The 18,163-nt window shown below is 37.3% G+C and overlaps 1 protein-coding gene across 4 annotated transcripts in view; it reads left to right on the top strand.

Annotated features, from left to right (window-relative positions):
• LOC145284483 (nonsense-mediated mRNA decay factor SMG5-like) overlaps positions 1-18,163 on the top strand; it is a 1,021,751-nt gene that overhangs the window by 124,119 nt on the left and 879,469 nt on the right. For all 4 annotated transcript variants that reach the window (XM_080133345.1, XM_080133343.1, XM_080133346.1 and 1 more), the window contains exon 12: positions 4,899-5,116. In XM_080133345.1, coding sequence (XP_079989471.1) covers positions 4,899-5,116 — 218 coding nt within the window. The remainder of the gene's footprint in view (positions 1-4,898; positions 5,117-18,163) is intronic.

Below are 18,163 nucleotides of genomic sequence, written 5' to 3'. Positions count from 1 at the left end.
AGGTCTTAAGGGAGTTCAGAAAGAGATTTTGTCATAAGAGGCCAGCACTTTTCAAATTGGGTTAGTGGCATTTCCACCAGGACAATGCACCAGTCCACAACTCCATCCTTGTCACAGAGTATTTTACCAAGATGGACATCAAGACAGTTCCTCACCCTCCCCATAGTCCAGACCTGCTCCCTTTGACTTATTCATTAAGCTCAGAGAAAACCTTAGAGTCTGTCGTTGTGAGACAATTGAGGAGATGAAAGAGGCTGTGACGAGGATCATTGACATGCTCGCACAAGAGGACTTCCAGAATGTGTTGGAACTGTACAACAAGTGCATTGCAGCCGGAGAAGATTACTTTGAAGGGGATTAGAGTTTCATGTGTGTACTATCAATAAAAGTGCCCATACGAAAAAAATCTGTAAACTTCTTTAAGGCACCTCATAGCATGTTCTGGTTCTGTCAGCTATGACCAGGTAGAAGTCTTAGGTAATTCGCAAATATATTCTTGGTGCTGCCTGCACTGAAAATTGAACATTCAAGCCCGAGAAGAGTTTTGCTTAGAAGTGAATTTTACCCAGTGCTTTATTCAATATGCCACATGCTACCTTTATGGATTAAATAAAGGGTTCCATTTAAAATTCTGTGTAGATTCTTGGCTTTGAAAGAAAGATTTCTGAGTTGGACAAGAAATACTTAAAGAAGATCGACAGTTCCATTGGCTGAAACATTGTGAGAATAACATTTCAGATGAGAATAGTAGTCTGAATAATCCCAATAACACAAATTATTAATCTTCATCTCAAAAATTCAGAAATGTAATTGCATAAGCTTGTTAGACATTTTTAAAGAATGATGAACAGATGAATTCCGTACAAAATGTCCATATTTAATGAAATATTCTCAATACTTAATAGGCAAAATAGAACAATAAGTATGAGATGCATATCATTTCCTGTTTTTAAATATGCATATCACATAAACTGCCGTTGTGTATTGCCTGCCGCTAAAAGAATCTTTGAATGGTACTCAATATGTTGACAGTGGGAAGGACCCCCTTGACGATTGCTTTTCGACAGAAATTCATTCTACTTAGTATCAACGATGAATTTCAGATGGATTTAAATAACATTTAAAATAAACAAAAAATAATAATTTCCAAGAAAAACAAAAAAAATCTTTCTATTGAAATGCTACTTGCAATTAAGCTATCCATTTCTTTTTATTAGTTTTGTTTTCAAAAGTGTTTATTCTTCCCCCACCGACGACCAGCTTATCCTCCACCTGATCAGATGATTTCAAATTACTTTTTGAGTGACTATTTTGAAGAGCACTTACAGGAATTATATTTTTTGGTTTATGCTTTTTAATTTTCTTAATATTTTCTTATTTCTTCTGCCAAGAATTCCTGGCATCACTGAACTTTGGATTCATTTCAATGTTTGATATCTTGTCCATTATCATTACTGTGCAATGTTCTAGGCCACCATGTCTACAGGTCCGATGACAAAATTGTCTTGATGTCAGATAACTATTGATTTTTATTTTAACACACACACTCTCTCTTCCTCTCCCTTTTCCTTCTATCTCTTCCTCTCCCTTTTCCTTCTATCTCTTCCTCTCCCTTTTCCTTCTATCTCTTCCTCTCCCTTTTCCTTCTATCTCTTCCTCTCCCTTTTCCTTCTATCTCTTCCTCTCTCTTTTCCTCCTCTGTCTTCCTCTCTCTTTTCCTCCTCTGTCTTCCTCTCTCTTTTCCTCCTCTGTCTTCCTCTCTCTTTTCCTCCTCTGTCTTCCTCTCTCTTTTCCTCCTCTGTCTTCCTCTCTCTTTTCCTCCTCTGTCTTCCTCTCTCTTTTCCTCCTCTGTCTTCCTCTCTCTTTTCCTCCTCTGTCTTCCTCTCTCTTTTCCTCCTCTGTCTTCCTCTCTCTTTTCCTCCTCTGTCTTCCTCTCTCTTTTCCTCCTCTGTCTTCCTCTCTCTTTTCCTCCTCTGTCTTCCTCTCTCTTTTCCTCCTCTGTCTTCCTCTCTCTTTTCCTCCTCTGTCTTCCTCTCTCTTTTCCTCCTCTGTCTTCCTCTCTCTTTTCCTCCTCTGTCTTCCTCTCTCTTTTCCTCCTCTGTCTTCCTCTCTCTTTTCCTCCTCTGTCTTCCTCTCTCTTTTCCTCCTCTGTCTTCCTCTCTCTTTTCCTCCTCTGTCTTCCTCTCTCTTTTCCTCCTCTGTCTTCCTCTCTCTTTTCCTCCTCTGTCTTCCTCTCTCTTTTCCTCCTCTGTCTTCCTCTCTCTTTTCCTCCTCTGTCTTCCTCTCTCTTTTCCTCCTCTGTCTTCCTCTCTCTTTTCCTCCTCTGTCTTCCTCTCTCTTTTCCTACTCTGTCTTCCTCTCTCTTTTCCTCCTCTGTCTTCCTCTCTCTTTTCCTCCTCTGTCTTCCTCTCTCTTTTCCTCCTCTGTCTTCCTCTCTCTTTTCCTCCTCTGTCTTCCTCTCTCTTTTCCTCCTCTGTCTTCCTCTCTCTTTTCCTCCTCTGTCTTCCTCTCTCTTTTCCTCCTCTGTCTTCCTCTCTCTTTTCCTCCTCTGTCTTCCTCTCTCTTTTCCTCCTCTGTCTTCCTCTCTCTTTTCCTCCTCTGTCTTCCTCTCTCTTTTCCTCCTCTGTCTTCCTCTCTCTTTTCCTCCTCTGTCTTCCTCTCTCTTTTCCTCCTCTGTCTTCCTCTCTCTTTTCCTCCTCTGTCTTCCTCTCTCTTTTCCTCCTCTGTCTTCCTCTCTCTTTTCCTCCTCTGTCTTCCTCTCTCTTTTCCTCCTCTGTCTTCCTCTCTCTTTTCCTCCTCTGTCTTCCTCTCTCTTTTCCTCCTCTGTCTTCCTCTCTCTTTTCCTCCTCTGTCTTCCTCTCTCTTTTCCTCCTCTGTCTTCTTTTCCTCCTATCTCTTCCTCTCTCTCTTTTCCTCCTATCTCTTCCTCTCTCTCTTTTCCTCCTATCTCTTCCTCTCTCTCTTTTCCTCCTATCTCTTCCTCTCTCTCTTTTCCTCCTATCTCTTCCTCTCTCTCTTTTCCTCCTATCTCTTCCTCTCTCTATTTTCCTCCTATCTCTTCCTCTCTCTATTTTCCTCCTATCTCTTCCTCTCTCTATTTTCCTCCTATCTCTTCCTCTCTCTATTTTCCTCCTATCTCTTCCTCTCTCTATTTTCCTCCTATCTCTTCCTCTCTCTATTTTCCTCCTATCTCTTCCTCTCTCTATTTTCCTCCTATCTCTTCCTCTCTCTATTTTCCTCCTATCTCTTCCTCTCTCTATTTTCCTCCTATCTCTTCCTCTCTCTATTTTCCTCCTATCTCTTCCTCTCTCTATTTTCCTCCTATCTCTTCCCCTCTCTCTTTTCCTCCTATCTCTTCCCCTCTCTCTTTTCCTCCTATCTCTTCCCCTCTCTCTTTTCCTCCTATCTCTTCCCCTCTCTCTTTTCCTCCTATCTCTTCCCCTCTCTTTTTTCCTCCTATCTCTTCCCCTCTCTTTTTTCCTCCTATCTCTTCCCCTCTCTTTTTTCCTCCTATCTCTTCCCCTCTCTTTTTTCCTCCTATCTCTTCCCCTCTCTTTTTTCCTCCTATCTCTTCCCCTCTCTCTTTTCCTCCTATCTCTTCCTCTCTCTCTTTTCCTCCTATCTCTTCCTCTCTCTCTTTTCCTCCTATCTCTTCCTCTCTCTCTTTTCCTCCTATCTCTTCCTCTCTCTCTCTTTTCCTCCTATCTCTTCCTCTCTCTCTCTTTTCCTCCTATCTCTTCCTCTCTCTCTCTTTTCCTCCTATCTCTTCCTCTCTCTCTTTTCCACCTATCTCTTCCTCTCTCTCTTTTCCTCCTATCTCTTCCCCTCTCTTTTTTCCTCCTATCTCTTCCTCTCTCTCTTTTCCTCCTATCTCTTCCTCTCTCTCTTTTCCTCCCATGTCTTCCCTTCTTTTTTCCTCCCCTGTAGTGTGATATAAAGTGGGGGATCACCTTTCTGTATTAATTTAATATAAAATGAGCACCCATTTTACAACCAGTCAGTCTCAAAGCCATTCAAGTCATTCTCCAGGTCATTCAAGTTGTTTTTGAAGGATTCCAGTTATTTTTTAAGCATTCAAGTCATTCTTAATGTCCTTCATCTTTAAGTTCATTAAAGTCATTCTAAGTCATTTACTTTTTAGTTATTTAAGTCATTTCAGCCCATTTTTTGGTCATTCTAGTTTATCTTTAAGAATTTCATGTCAATCCTACATTCACGCATTCATTCATTACACAAGAGCATGCGACTAATGGCTATTGGCCTTGTTCTATCTCACCACGTGCCTGTCACACCAACCCCCTACACCTCCTATATAACCTATCCCTTTGACCTCCTTAAATATATCCACTCTCTCCCTCTTGTACTACCTGTGGAAGTATGACTCACTAGTAAAAATGTTGAACACACCATACTCCCTCTCTTCCCTGCTATTGGAAATACCTACTTTTAATCCTTTCCTTACCAATATTTTTATACTTTCCTTTCTCTCATCCCTGTTTTCTTCTTTCTTCCTCCCTTTTTCTACCTAAAAATTGTCTTTTTTTTAATCTATCTACCTCTTTTTCTGTTACCAGCTGGGCATTAAATTAGATTTTTTTGTTTGTCATCTAAATATGTTTTGCTTCACAAACTCGGGGGTGTTTTAGATATCTTAAACTTTCGTAGTTTTCACTTATTTCATCTAAGTCTATACAGCACTGAAGTCTTTAATTATTTGTGATATATTTTGAACTCTGAGGCGATATTCCTATTCTACATTTAAGAATTCTAATGAGAAGAATATGAAGGATTTAAATTCTTCTTAATGCATAAACATCCAAGCATTTTTACACACACCAAGCTGACCAAATATTTGATATCCAATAAATCTTTTTTTTTCTCTTCTCCTTTCCTTTTAGGTGATGAAACTGAAGAAAGGCATGAGCACAATCACTCATCTACAAGTACAAATACTGTTCCATCAACTGAAAACAACAGTGCAAATACCTGTCACAGTAATGCTAATAAAGTAATCAATGAAAAATCGCCAACAAATTTCCCCTGGGTTCCACAGCAACAAGCACAATCTACACCCAACAATGGAGAATCTTTGTCCGCCACATCTGCTGATAAAAAAGTCAGTTTTCTTTAATTTATTCTTTTAAATACTTTCCAAACTGTTTCATTTTAATTGTGTAGTTTTCTCTTGGGAGTATTGCCCTCTACCAAATTATATATATTTTTGCGCTTTGGTTAATGTGTTCTCATGCCTTGATCAGGTGTATTATTAATTTATGTAGTGTAATTTAAATTTTTTTATTAGATACAAGCAAAAAATTACCCCTCATCCAGTGGCTACTAAACTTGCTCCAAGTGAACTAATAGTTTTTACTTAAATTATCTCCCTTGAAAATGAATGAAAATATTATTTTAAGAAAGGCTTTGTTCATGGAATCTACGTTTTGATTTAGGCACAGATAAAGCATGGGGAAAATTATTGACAGGGGTTTCAGCTAGAAGGGTGTTTTTCATGAAAGATTGGCAAGGGGGCACCAGGGATTGGAGCTCAGACGAGCACTTCCCATGGAAATAGCGATAAAACGATGACAGGCTCGCAAAGTCTTTTTTGTGGGAGAGAGGTTGCAGGTAAGAGAAAAGGGCATCCCCCACTAGGCTACAAAGTCTATTTTGCACTCTGTCAAGGCAGGATAGGCTGTTTTTAGCAGCTCCTGCCCAGATATGGCAGCAGTACTCCATCCTTGGACGTACTTGGCTTTTATATAGATAGAGAATTGCATCAGTAGTGAGATATGTACTGGAGCAGTAGAAGGATCCCACAATTTTCCCAGCGACCTTGGCAACAGACTTGATGTACATGTTCCATTTCAGATTAGGAGTAAAGGTCGATTCCAGGAGCTTGTCAAAACATGGAGCTTCCCAAAGACGAGAGCCATCCATTTCAATTGATGGGGTCAGAACGTTGATGATGTAAAGATAGAAGCTTGGTTTTAGATGCATTAAAAGTAACCAGCCACCTCTTCCTCCATTGTACCACACACTCAAGATCAGAGGAGAGAGAATCAGAGAGAACGTTGTCATTTATGGCCTTTGATGTGTTGCCATAGATGGTTATGTTATCAGCATAGATGTCAACAAATGATTTAAGGATGTGTTTTGGGAGATCATTGATGTAGATCAGGAAGAGAGTTGGGGCCAGGATGAACCCCTGAAGGACTCCAGCATTAATATTGCAGGCTTCTGATTTACTGATAACCACTACTCTTATGAGCCTATCAGAGAGAAATGATTTAATAATTGAGAAAACATTTCCAGTTATACCGTAGTTGGAAATCTTGTGAAGTAGGCCTTTATGCCATACCTTTTGATATGTCGAGCAATTACCCTAGAAAGGAAGCCTTTGTGGAGAGATTCACTAATCCTATGAGATATAACCGTTAGCACATCTGCTGTAGATCTAGTAGAACGGAAACCATATTGCATGTCACTAAGAAGGTTATTTCTGGCTGACTAACAAACCCCATACCACAAGAACATATAAAAACGTAGTAATACGGATTCCGTACAATAGATTGATGTATCCTCACGAGGATGAAATGTGGAAAATTTCTTATATTTTTTAAAACTTTGTGTCTGTGTGTGTGTGTGTGCGTATATATATATATATATATATTTTTTTTTTTTTTTTGGAGGGGGGGAGTGTATGCCTTTGCAAATATTTTCTACTCTTTAAGAATACCAATTCTTTTTTAATTAAAAGCTCTATGTTAAAGATACAACAACAGAGCATATGTAAGATGGCCACCAACATAAGTATGGACCAACATAAGTTTTCTTTGCTATTTCCTGAATTTTATTTTTATTAGATCGTTACGCATATTTCTCTTTGAGAATCTTCGATGCGTCCACAGAAGGAAATATTCGTTAGGTTAGGGTTGACATACAAATATTGATTGTTCACCGTGATAGAAACAGATCTGTAAAATATCCCAAATTGTTTTTTTTTTTGTTTTTTTTTTTTGTTTGTTTTTTGTTTTTTTTTTGTTTTTTTTAGATAAAAATAATTAGTAAAATGAATAAAACATGGATATACTTTTTTTTTTAATTTAAATAACATTAGTTATTTTGATGTTAATATGGGTGTGATAAATAAAAGAAATTGTTTTCATTTATTCATTGAGATGGTGTATTTTGATTATTTGTATCTGGATGTTTCTTACAAACAAAACAAAAAGCAATGTAAGTAATGATGACTCTACCTGTATTTATTTTATTGTTTTCAACAATCACTTGGGAGTTTAGGAATTTGTTCACAATGAAAAAATAAGATCAGACCCCCACCCTCCCAATTTAATATAATACAGTTTCTTTATAAACATATCTTACAAGATTGATTGCTTTTTAGGTTATTTACTTATTCCTCTTCTGATGTATGTAATACTAATCATGTCATTTAACTCTAAATTAACATTTTATTTCATATCATATTTGGCAGATTTTTGAAGTCAGGCTTAAATAGCAATACATCTGACAAATCAATATTTGATTCTGACTAGCAATTTCTTCCGTTATATCCTTGCAGCATGTTATTTATGCTAAGAAAGTAAAATTCACTTTAGTTTCTTTTCAAAAACACTTATTCTGGCAATAAAATTCATTAGACTGGGGTCGTTTTCAATTTATTTTTACGGTAATCGCTTCACACAATGCATGAAGTCTCTTGATGTAAGGCGTTAAGAAAACACTTCAAGATCAAAAACTAGCCAACGATAAATGTTATATGGATGGATACCAACACAGAAAACAGCAGTTCTTCCCACTTTGTCGGAAAATCACCTATAGAATATACAGACTAAAGGACAAAATAAGGGACATGCCGCTATTTTTATGTACTTACTACTACTATAGGTCATATAACTGCCAATGTATCTACTTGCTTATTACTACTGCTACTGTAGGTTGTATAACTGCCATTGACTACACGCGTTTAATATATTACTAAATATTAATTTTTAGTCACCAGCTGAAATTATTTTGACACAAACTAAAATCTGTGAGAGAACATGGGGGAAAGATGCGATCAATATTATTCAATGTCTGCCTGAGTTGCTTTTAAAGGGTTCACATAATCGATGCTGAAAAAAAAAATGACCACCAACAGCCACTCATACACTGTTGTAATATCTGTGGAAGAGCATCTCAGACAAGGGAGGTTCATTTGCCTTAAAAGAAAGAGTACACAAAAATGAAGACAAAGGACGACTGTATATATTATGTGATAGTTGTATTTTATAGTTTTTTTTTTTTTTTTTTTTATTTACACTGATAAATTGTTTACCATTAAAATTCATTTTGTACTATTGTAAATTCTTAGCTAAATAATCCGAAGAACGAAATATTGACGTTTGCAAGTCTTAAAGTTTGTTGAGCATGGCTTTTATGGCTGTTTTAACCCATTAAGTCCCACTGTCTTATAAATAGGACACCAAATTAAAAAAAAAAAAATCTTTAAGATATAATAGTACTACTTACTATAAAATAAAAAGGGAACAAAAAAAAAAGGGACAGTGTTAAAATGTCCTCTTATTTATAAGTGCAAGAAAGTCCTTTTTTCCTTTCCTTCCTCAACTTGCAACAACTCCTTGTGTAATTGTCTGTATTTTTGAGATGAGATGTTTTCATTTATTGAGATTCTCGGACTGACTTCCTCATCTTGGTTGTTATAGTCACAACGTTTCGGCCGTTTTGCCCTCCGGCCTTCAAAACAGAGAATCAGCAACTATGTCCCAGAGCCTAGCTGGAGTCCGAACACGGTACCCCCGTAATAATAATAATAAAGGGTTGCGTTCGAGACTCCTGACAAACGGTTCCCCAGTTCGATACAAAACACCTGATGAAGGTCGGAGGGCAAAATGGCCGAAACGTTGTGACTATAACAACCAAGATGAGGAAGTCAGTCCGACAATCTCAACTCCTTGTGTATTCAATATTATTTCCCACTGTTTGTTTTTGTTCTAAGCTGTCCAACAAAAAACTCAACTCAACCCTCATGCTTTAAAATTCATCTTTTAGCAGTTACCAATTGTGTACATATGCAAATTAATGGCATATGTTCACCAATGAGTGTCTACAAAATTTTGTCTTTTCCTTTCTACATTTTCTGCTGTCATTTTACAGGCTAAGCAACCATGAGGTCGCGTTTGCAAGAGTGATGATTTCTATTACACTTACTTAATATAATTACTCTGAAGAAAGGATAAAATTCACTTATATTTATCAATTTCTCTCTGATAGTTTTTTTTTTTTTTCTTTTTTTTTTACATGGAAGTCACCACTTATCAAGGCCTGGAAGCCACTCGGAGATAAGGGTTATTGCGTGTACAGTAATCAATGGGATAGTATTGTAGTAATTGTTAGTATTGGAGATTTGATAAAATGTCTTACTTAAAGGGGCGGTTCATCAGGAATTTGTTTATATTGGACTTGAAGACATCCAAGTTGTAGTCAGGTTGGAAACAGGCAGACAGAAGAGAGTTCCACTGGCGTGCACTTCTAAGTTTGGCACAGATAAAGAGTGGAGAAAATTTTTGGCAGTGGTTTCAGCTAGATGGGTGTTTATCGTGAAAGATTAGTGAGGGGGGGGCAGGGATTGGAGTTCAGACGAACACTTGCCATGGAAGTAACGATAAAACAATGACAGGCTCGCAACGTCTCTTCTGTGGGAGAGAGGTTGGAGGGAAGAGTAAAGGGCATCCCCCACTAAGCCATGAAGTCTATTTTGTACTCTGTCAAGGCAGAATAAGCTGTTTTTAGCAGCTCCTGCCCAGATGTGGCAGCAGTACTTCATCCTTGGACATACTTGGCTTTTATATAGATAGAGAATTGCATCAGTAGTGAGATATCTTCTGGAGTGGTAGAAGGATCCTACCATTTTTCCAGCAACCTTGGCAACAGACTTGATGTACGTGTTCCATTTAAAGTCAGGAATAAAGGTCAATCCCAGAAGCTTATCAAAACATGGAGCCTCCCCTAGACGAGAGCCATCCATTTTAATTGATGCCAGATGGGAATAAGAGCGTTGATGATGTAAAGATAGGAGCTTGGTTTTAGATGCATTAAATGTAACCAGCCACCTCTTCCCCCACTGTACCATAAGATCAGAGGAGAGAGAATCAGAGAGAACTTTGTCATTTATGGCCTTTGATGTGTTGCCATAGATGGTCGTGTCATCAGCATAGATGTCAACGAATGATTTAAGTATGTGTTTTGGGAGATCATTGATGGATATCAGGAAGAGGTTTGGGGCCAGGATGAGCTCCTGAGGACCTCTGATTTCTGCCCATCAACCACTACTCTTATGAGCTTATCAGAGAGAAATGATTTAATAATTGAGAAAACATTTCCAGTTATACCGTAGCTGGAAATCTTGTGAAGTAGGCCCTTATGCCATACCTTATCGAAGGCCTTTGATATGTCAAGAGCAATTACCCTAGAAAGGAAGTCTTTGTGGAGAGATTCACTAATCCTATGAGATATAACCGTTAGTACTTCTGCTGTAGATCTGGTAGAATGGAAACCATATTGCATGTCACTAAGAAGGTTATTTCTGCTGAGGTGGTTGACTACTTCTGTATTTAATATGGATCCCAGCAACTTGCTCATGACATACAGGAGACTTATTGGTCTGTACTGAGAGAGAGAGGACTTATCACCTGAATTCTTAAATACAGAGCATACTGATGAGGTTTTCCACGGTGTTGGGAAGCACTTCTCCTTAAAGCAACACTTAAACAGTTTTGTAAGTATATGGGGACAAGTTCTGGTTGGAGCTTTTTCAACACTATAATTGGAATGCCATCAGGGCCAGTTGCTTTACTGGAATCAAGGTTCTTGATTAGCTTGGCGACCTCACGCACAGGTATTTGTATGTTGTATAGTGTGTTTTCTGTTATAGGAGGAAATATGGGAAGTTGATGGCCTTCGTCGCATAGGGTAGAATTGGAACCCTCTTGGAAATTCTTGTGAAATTTGATAAAATTCTATTCAATAATGTATGAATTTATATAAATAAGTCTTGCAATAGTAAATCACCAACTTATTACTAAAAGTGTATATGTCACTTTTTGTGTGAATGGTTTTGCTCCTTACCATGATGTGTAGATTTTATCTTGAATATATAGCCTCTGGACTTTTAAAATATATCACATGTACTCTGTGTCATACTCATAGGAGAGTTAATATTTCGCTTTCTAAGTAAAATAACTTTTTCCTTTCAGTCTGTGTATTCTAACCCATTTTTAGTCATTACACAACGTTTCAACTCATAGTAAAAAAACTTTTTTAGATACCCTGGGACTTAATGAGTTAAATAAATATGATATGTTTTGTATTATTGACATTTTATTTAAAACTTTTTCTTTTGACTGCCTTCCCAACAGGTTTCTGGAAAGGTGATTTGTGATATAAAAAAACTGAAGTTTTGTTGACATGTTGTAGGTAGTTGGCTCAATCAGTTGTGACATCTTTTTGTTTCCTTTTTTTTTTTTTTTCATTGCATTTTCACCGCAAACAAGGCACAGTGCCACTTTGATGTAGGGGGTTACTATCTGGGACATAAATGGCAGGGATACTATGTAGGGAGTTGAGCAGCAAGATGTCTGTTTACATTACACTTGAACTTCTGCATGTCAGTACAGCCAGGAGAGCAGGAACTCAGAAGGGAATTCCAAAGTCTAGCAGTTCTGGGGAAGAAACTATTAGAGTAAAAAGCTTTCTGACATCTGGCGATCTATACTATATAGAGGTGAGATTTTGCTGTTTGTTGGTGTAGTTCATCAGAGCATCTATCATTAAAATACGTGTAAAACAGGCAGAGGGATGCAGCATTTCGTCGATGGGACTGAGGTTGAAGCCTAGCTGACAGTTTGGGACCTATTAGGTTGGCAACTCTCTTTTGAATCTTGTCCAGGAGTGAGAGACAAGTAGCAGATGCACCAGCCCAAATGTGACAACAATACTCGATACATGGGCGAATGGTGGCCTTGTAGAGGTACAAGATATTTTCAGGTGTAACTTTCTAGCATGGTAGAGAGAGCCCACGGTCCTTGCAGTAGCTGTGGCAATGCCCTCCATGTATCTGTTGCAACTCGTGTTCCCTGTGAATGTTAAGCTTAGAAGTTTGAATTTAGTACTTTCATTAACCATAGCTATTGGTGATTGAGAAGGTTTCCTGTAATTATTAAAGGAAACCAACTTAGTCTTGGCAGCATTGAATGTTAACATCCATTTTTGTCCCCATTCCACTACAGACTGGAGGTCTTTGTCTAGGGTTTCCACCATTGCCTTGAATATGTGTTCATTTGTTTATGTCTGTTAGAGTGTTGTCATCAGCAAATATACCTATCTCAGAGACAATTTTATCAGGGAGGTCATTTATGAATATTAGGAATAATAAAGGTTCAACTATCGACCCCTGAGGTACATCGGGGCTGCTCGGCAAACAAAAAAAGTGTTAGTAGGCAGGCGGGCTCAAACCCGTGATGTGAAGATGCAAAAGAAGGTAAAAGAAAAGTTGAGAGTTTACCGCTGCGCCATGACGTGAGCAGAAGTGGAAAGCGTTGAAATTTAGCAATGTTAATCAAGGAGGAAAAGAAGGTGAAAAATAAGTTAAGGTGCAGAAATAAAAGTCTGACTGGAAGCCAGTTAAGCTTTCCACTTTTTATTTCCCCATGATATTAGGGAAAACCAGCTTCCTCCAAAAAGCTAATCGCCTCCAAGACATCCCGGCCAGGCAAATGGCTTTGCTTTGATCACTTTCACTTTATTTATATGAAAAAGACAAACAAACACCGGGAACCAGAGAATTTTTTTAAAGTCGATCAAAATAAAGATAGACGATGTCTGTTTTTGAATCTGAGAATCTAGGGAGCATAAGGAAAGTTCTCCAAAATAGTAACCTTGTCAAGAAGCTTGGCGAAAAAAGCCTTTCTTGGACATACAAAAACGCATGCACCCATTTTACCTATAATCTATATATATAAAAGCGAAAATGTATGTATGTATGTATGTGTGTTCGCTTTTTCTGTATGTCTACAAAAGGCTTTTTTCAAAGAAAAACTTTTTATATCACATATAAATCGTAATATCTCACAGTTAACAACGAAGCTCGCCTGTCTACTTAATTTGCTTGATTTTGGGAAGATAAATATTCAACATTTGTCGCTCACCGCATGTGGGTTAGTCTTTTTCCTATAACATCTTGGGAAAAAAAAAAAAAAAAAAAAGCGTTTCGCAGTAAATGAAATACTATCCCGCAGTCAAACTTGACCTCATTAACTCATTAAAACGGGTACCTGCCAAATCCAAGTAATTAAATAAATTCAAACGTGTTTCCGTTAGCATCTCGCGGTGAGGCAATGGTTAACGTCGCACGTTTTTTTTTTTTTCACACTTTAATTTACAACTTTGTCTTAACGGTTTGGGTTCGATCCTCATACTTACCTACCAAAACATTTTTTTTTAACCCCACCCATCACCCCCGGAGTTTCCAAACACCCGGGCAACGCCGGGTACCCCTCGCTAGTATATAATAGAAGGATTTAATGATGTTAAGTATTTGTCCAGTAATATCATATGGTCTGATTTTCATGAGAAGACTATCGTGCCATACCCTGTCAAAAGCCTTAGATATATCTAGGGCTACTGCCCTCCCCTCCCCTGCCTTATCCAGTGCATGGTATATATGTTTAGAGATTACAGTTAGGATATCTGCAGTAGAACAGGCTTGCCTAAATCCATTTTGTTGGTCAGACGAAAGTTTAGCAACTGTAAGGTGGTGGACTAGAGCTTGGTTAATTATGGACTCAAATGTTTTGGCGAAAAGAGGGAGGAAGCTAATGGGGGCAATAATAGATGGAGTCATTTCTTTCGCCAGAATTCTTGTAAACTGGCACCACAGAAGCAGTTTTCCAGCAGTCAGGAAAGCAAGATTCATTAAGTCATTTGTTGAAAAGTTTGGAGAGAACTGGAGCAACCTCAGTGGAGCGTTTTTTAATAGTACAGCCGGGATGAGATTAGGTCCACATGCTTTTGAGGTGTCTAGGATTTTTATGATATCATGCACTTGAGAAGGGGTGATTTTCTGATCATCTAATGTGGTTTCTGTCCACAAAGGAAAATCAGGGAAGGAATGGTTTGCTGGGTCCAAAGTAGAGTTTGAGACAAACCGACGAGCAAGTATATTAGTCTTCTCGGTGGCCGTGTAAACAACCTCATGGTTGTTGGATAGTGGGGAAGTTATTGATTGCCCATTATTTATTACACTGTTGTAGATTTTCCAGAAGTCGCGGGTGCCTAATTTCTGCGCTTCAATGCATTTTCTGGTGGTTTCAGTATATTCTCTCTTAGCTGTTGCTATTTCTTTCTTACAATTACTTCTAGCTTCTATCAACTTTTGTCTGTTTGTACTGGAATTAAGTCAGATAAATCTGCTGTATGGGTTCTGCCTTTGAGCAATGGCAGCTGCACAAGTAGAAGTAAACCATTGAGGAGAGTGAAGTTTGTTATAAAACTTCCGTGTGGGAATATGTACTTCAATTCTTGCTTTGACCCATTCAATAGTCTCATTTGCACACTGTTCCACAGGAAGAGAAAAGATATTTCCCCATGTGATCCCAGTCAGCCTTATTGTAGTACTTTGTTGTTTTGAGAAATGGCTCTTTAACTTGATGTCGAGAATTTAGAGTGATGTCTATCATTATCACAACATGATCAGCATTCCCAAGTCGGTAATGGACATTTGTTACACAATCCTCAAAGACTGTTGTCAGAAATAGATCCAGAAGTGAGGCTTGCTAGTCCTGATGATCTGGAAGACAGAACGGGAACGTTACTGTCTGTGTCAAGGAATGTGATATAGAAAAAGTTATGAGTGATATTACCAGCTGTGTCTGTGTAGATAGAAAAGCCAATTATTATGGTGGACATAAAGTTACCAAATATATGTATTTGGGTGCTAGTGTCTAGAGAGAGTGCTACATCTATGCTGTCAGAGACATAATTGATTGGAACACAGTCCTGGTTTGAGGGAGAGCGATAAAGAAAATTCAAGTAGCTAACACTATGTTGTAAAGTTAGTCTAAAGCACATGAAGGCCTGATCATCTGATTCTTGTTTAGTCATGGGGAGGATGTTATAAGTCCATGCAGAGTCCTTATAACAAAGTAGAAGCTAAACAGACATGTTAAAGTGGTTAGGTATGACATGAAATTGCATCTAATAGTGAAACTTCCTTTTGGAGGCTTTTGGAAATGTGTTATGTTGTATGGGAACCAACACATTGTATGCTCGATCGCAATGTAGACAAAGAATAGAAAAAAAATTTCAACTTGCTTTCTTTGTAACAACATTTATTTTGTTATTGTTATGGCCATGACGTCACACACTTGATCGTCTTTTCAAACATTGTCTTCTGGTGTCTAACGTGACCTCCTTTTTAAAATCTTTATTTTTCCCTACCACTGATGTCGTTTTGCATGCATTTGTGTATGCACATCTATGCTATGTTACAAATGTGAAATCACTCCATCGTTATCATTTACTCTGTCAACTCTGAAATCAAATGTATTATCTGTCATGGCCTTATGTAATTTATTTAATCTATCATTTACAGACTGTTCACTTAAAAATATATTCGCCCCCAAAGTAAATTGATTTATAAAAATTTGAAGATATTGGGAGTTAAAGTATAAAAGCATTTACAGGGATTACTGAAGTTGTTAGTGAACAGCGCTAAGGAATTGATGTGACATAAAATGAAATGATTGACGAAGGCCAGAGGAATAGTTGGCCGAAACGTTGTGAATAAACAAACCAATAAAAGATGAAAAAGCAACAACTAATAAAGATGAGAATAATAGTCCGAAATAAAAATAAATTAATATATATAATTCTCATCTCAAAAATGAATTCCAATTAAGGAATAATATATATAGATCGACTAATTTATTTTGCTTAAAAATTAACCCATCTCCGGCTTGCTAGAAATGTCAATTATTTTATTATCAAGCAAATAATATCTTCAACATTCACAAAGAAAATGACAATTATTTATAGAAATCTAACAAAATCACTCAAATATTGTAAATAGACTAAAAAATAATATTCCCCACTTCAAAAACACCTTCCAAGTTTTACCGTATCAGGCTCTGAAGATATTGGCTTCCTGAAATAAAATGCACCAAATATTGGTATTTTTTTTTTTCTATTCCCTTTTGCAAAAATTAATTATGTTCTGCAAAACCAAAAACAACCCACCTTTTCTTTTTCCCTTTTCTCTCTCTTCCTCTCCCACTTCCCGACCGGTTTCCTAACTTAAAATGCACCAAATTTTAATACTTTTCCCTCTCCCATTGCAAAACTTATTCATGTTCTGCAGGGTAGGGAACAAAAACAACAAAATCCACAACAACCAAACCAAACACTACAAACTAGTGATTGAAGATGCAAAGGGCTTGAATAATAACACCTGCTACAAAATAACTGGATGCAACATGAATATCCCAAAAGGATTTGGCATTAAATAACCTGAAAAGGATTGATATGGCATAAAATAACCAAATCAAAAACACCTTCACAGACAGAAGCAGTGTAAATATAACCTTTTTGCCTTGAGATGAGCAACAGTTGATGAGCCATGAAGCAAAATCAAATCTTTGTGTAATGAATAGTGATAGTCACAGTCGAGTTGATCTGTCTTTCTTGCTGTAATAACCATGTTAGCTTTCTTGTTCATAGTTAAAGTTGTGAAATAAGAAATTCTATTGAAGTTTTTATGTTCTTCATTTTATTTGCTTTTTTTCATTTCCTCTGCAGAGGATTACACATTAATAACCGGTCCTATGAAGAGCAGAGGAAAGGAAGGAGGGGAAGAAATGTTCCAAAAATATGTTTGCTCATATCGCAGACTCAAAGCTAATAAGAATCATCTTAATCTCTTATTCGTTATATTCGTCTCTGGCCTTCCTGCCCATAACATCATTTCCTGACACATTTGCTTGAATTCTGATTTTAATTTCTAATAGACAATTTCATTTTACTTAATCTACCTACAAAATAGAAATATTCCTAAGTCATTCTAACACACCCACATCCAAATATTGCTATATTTAAATAAGTTTTACAATTTAGTATACAATAAATATTTAGGGGAGATTGAAAACCTGAGTGTTTCAGTTTCGAGTCTAGTTTATTCCACAGAACGGCTTATATCAAACCCATATCAAAACTTGACCTTGTGTCTGACCTGGAGAGGAGATAAATTATATAACTGCTTAGATTTTACCAGCTTATCTGTTATGTGTCACTCGGGACTTTCTGTACATGAACGTATTTCCTGTACATGTCAGCTTAATTTTCTAACTTCTAATGGAAATTTACTATTTACTTAATCATGTTACAAAATGGAATTGTCCTTTCCTTCATTATTCTTACACCCTATTTCCAACTATATAGAAGTCCTCTCAAATGAGCTATTTTACCTGGTGAGTGAAAAAGCAGCTGTTTAATTTTATTCAATTTTAGTTTATTGATTTAATAATAACAATAATAATAATAATAATAATAATAATAAATACTTTCTAAACAATAGAATTTTAAAAGCACTTGTTTTGTGTGTGGATTTTTGGAACAGGCTGTGACCAGAGACTGGGTTTGCAGAAAAAAATGAAGTTAGTGCATTAGCTAAATTAGATCATTATTGAAAAATTTTTCTTTTAGAAATCCACTTTAAATTAGCCATCCACCACCTTCTGTCAACATATCTCCAGCTGTTCCAATCCCCTTGTAGAACATGATTGTTTTGGAAACAAGGAAATCCATGGGGGGTTGGTGCAAGTCTGCTTTATTGGTGAAGGATTTCCCATGAAAATGGTTATCTAAAAGTGGTAATTGGGCAGTGCAAGGTCAACTGAATAAAGTGGATGGAATAAAGTCTCCCACCTAACTTGCTGTATGATATTCCTTACTACTCATGTGACATGCAGCCTGACGTTGTCATGAAGGAAAAGCACACCTTTGCAACTCGTCAGTACTGACTCCTTGCACAATGTCTGTTGCATGCATTTCAATTGCTGCAAGTATAGATCTTCAGTGGCCATTTAGTTCATTA

The sequence above is a fragment of the Euprymna scolopes genome, chromosome 9 (genome assembly GCF_053919585.1).
Source record: "Euprymna scolopes isolate OS-2025 chromosome 9, ASM5391958v1, whole genome shotgun sequence".
In the NCBI taxonomy this organism is placed as follows: Eukaryota; Metazoa; Mollusca; class Cephalopoda; order Sepiida; family Sepiolidae; genus Euprymna; species Euprymna scolopes.
The sequence above is the reverse complement of the archived record's forward strand: the minus strand, read 5'-3'. Positions and strand labels throughout refer to the sequence as shown.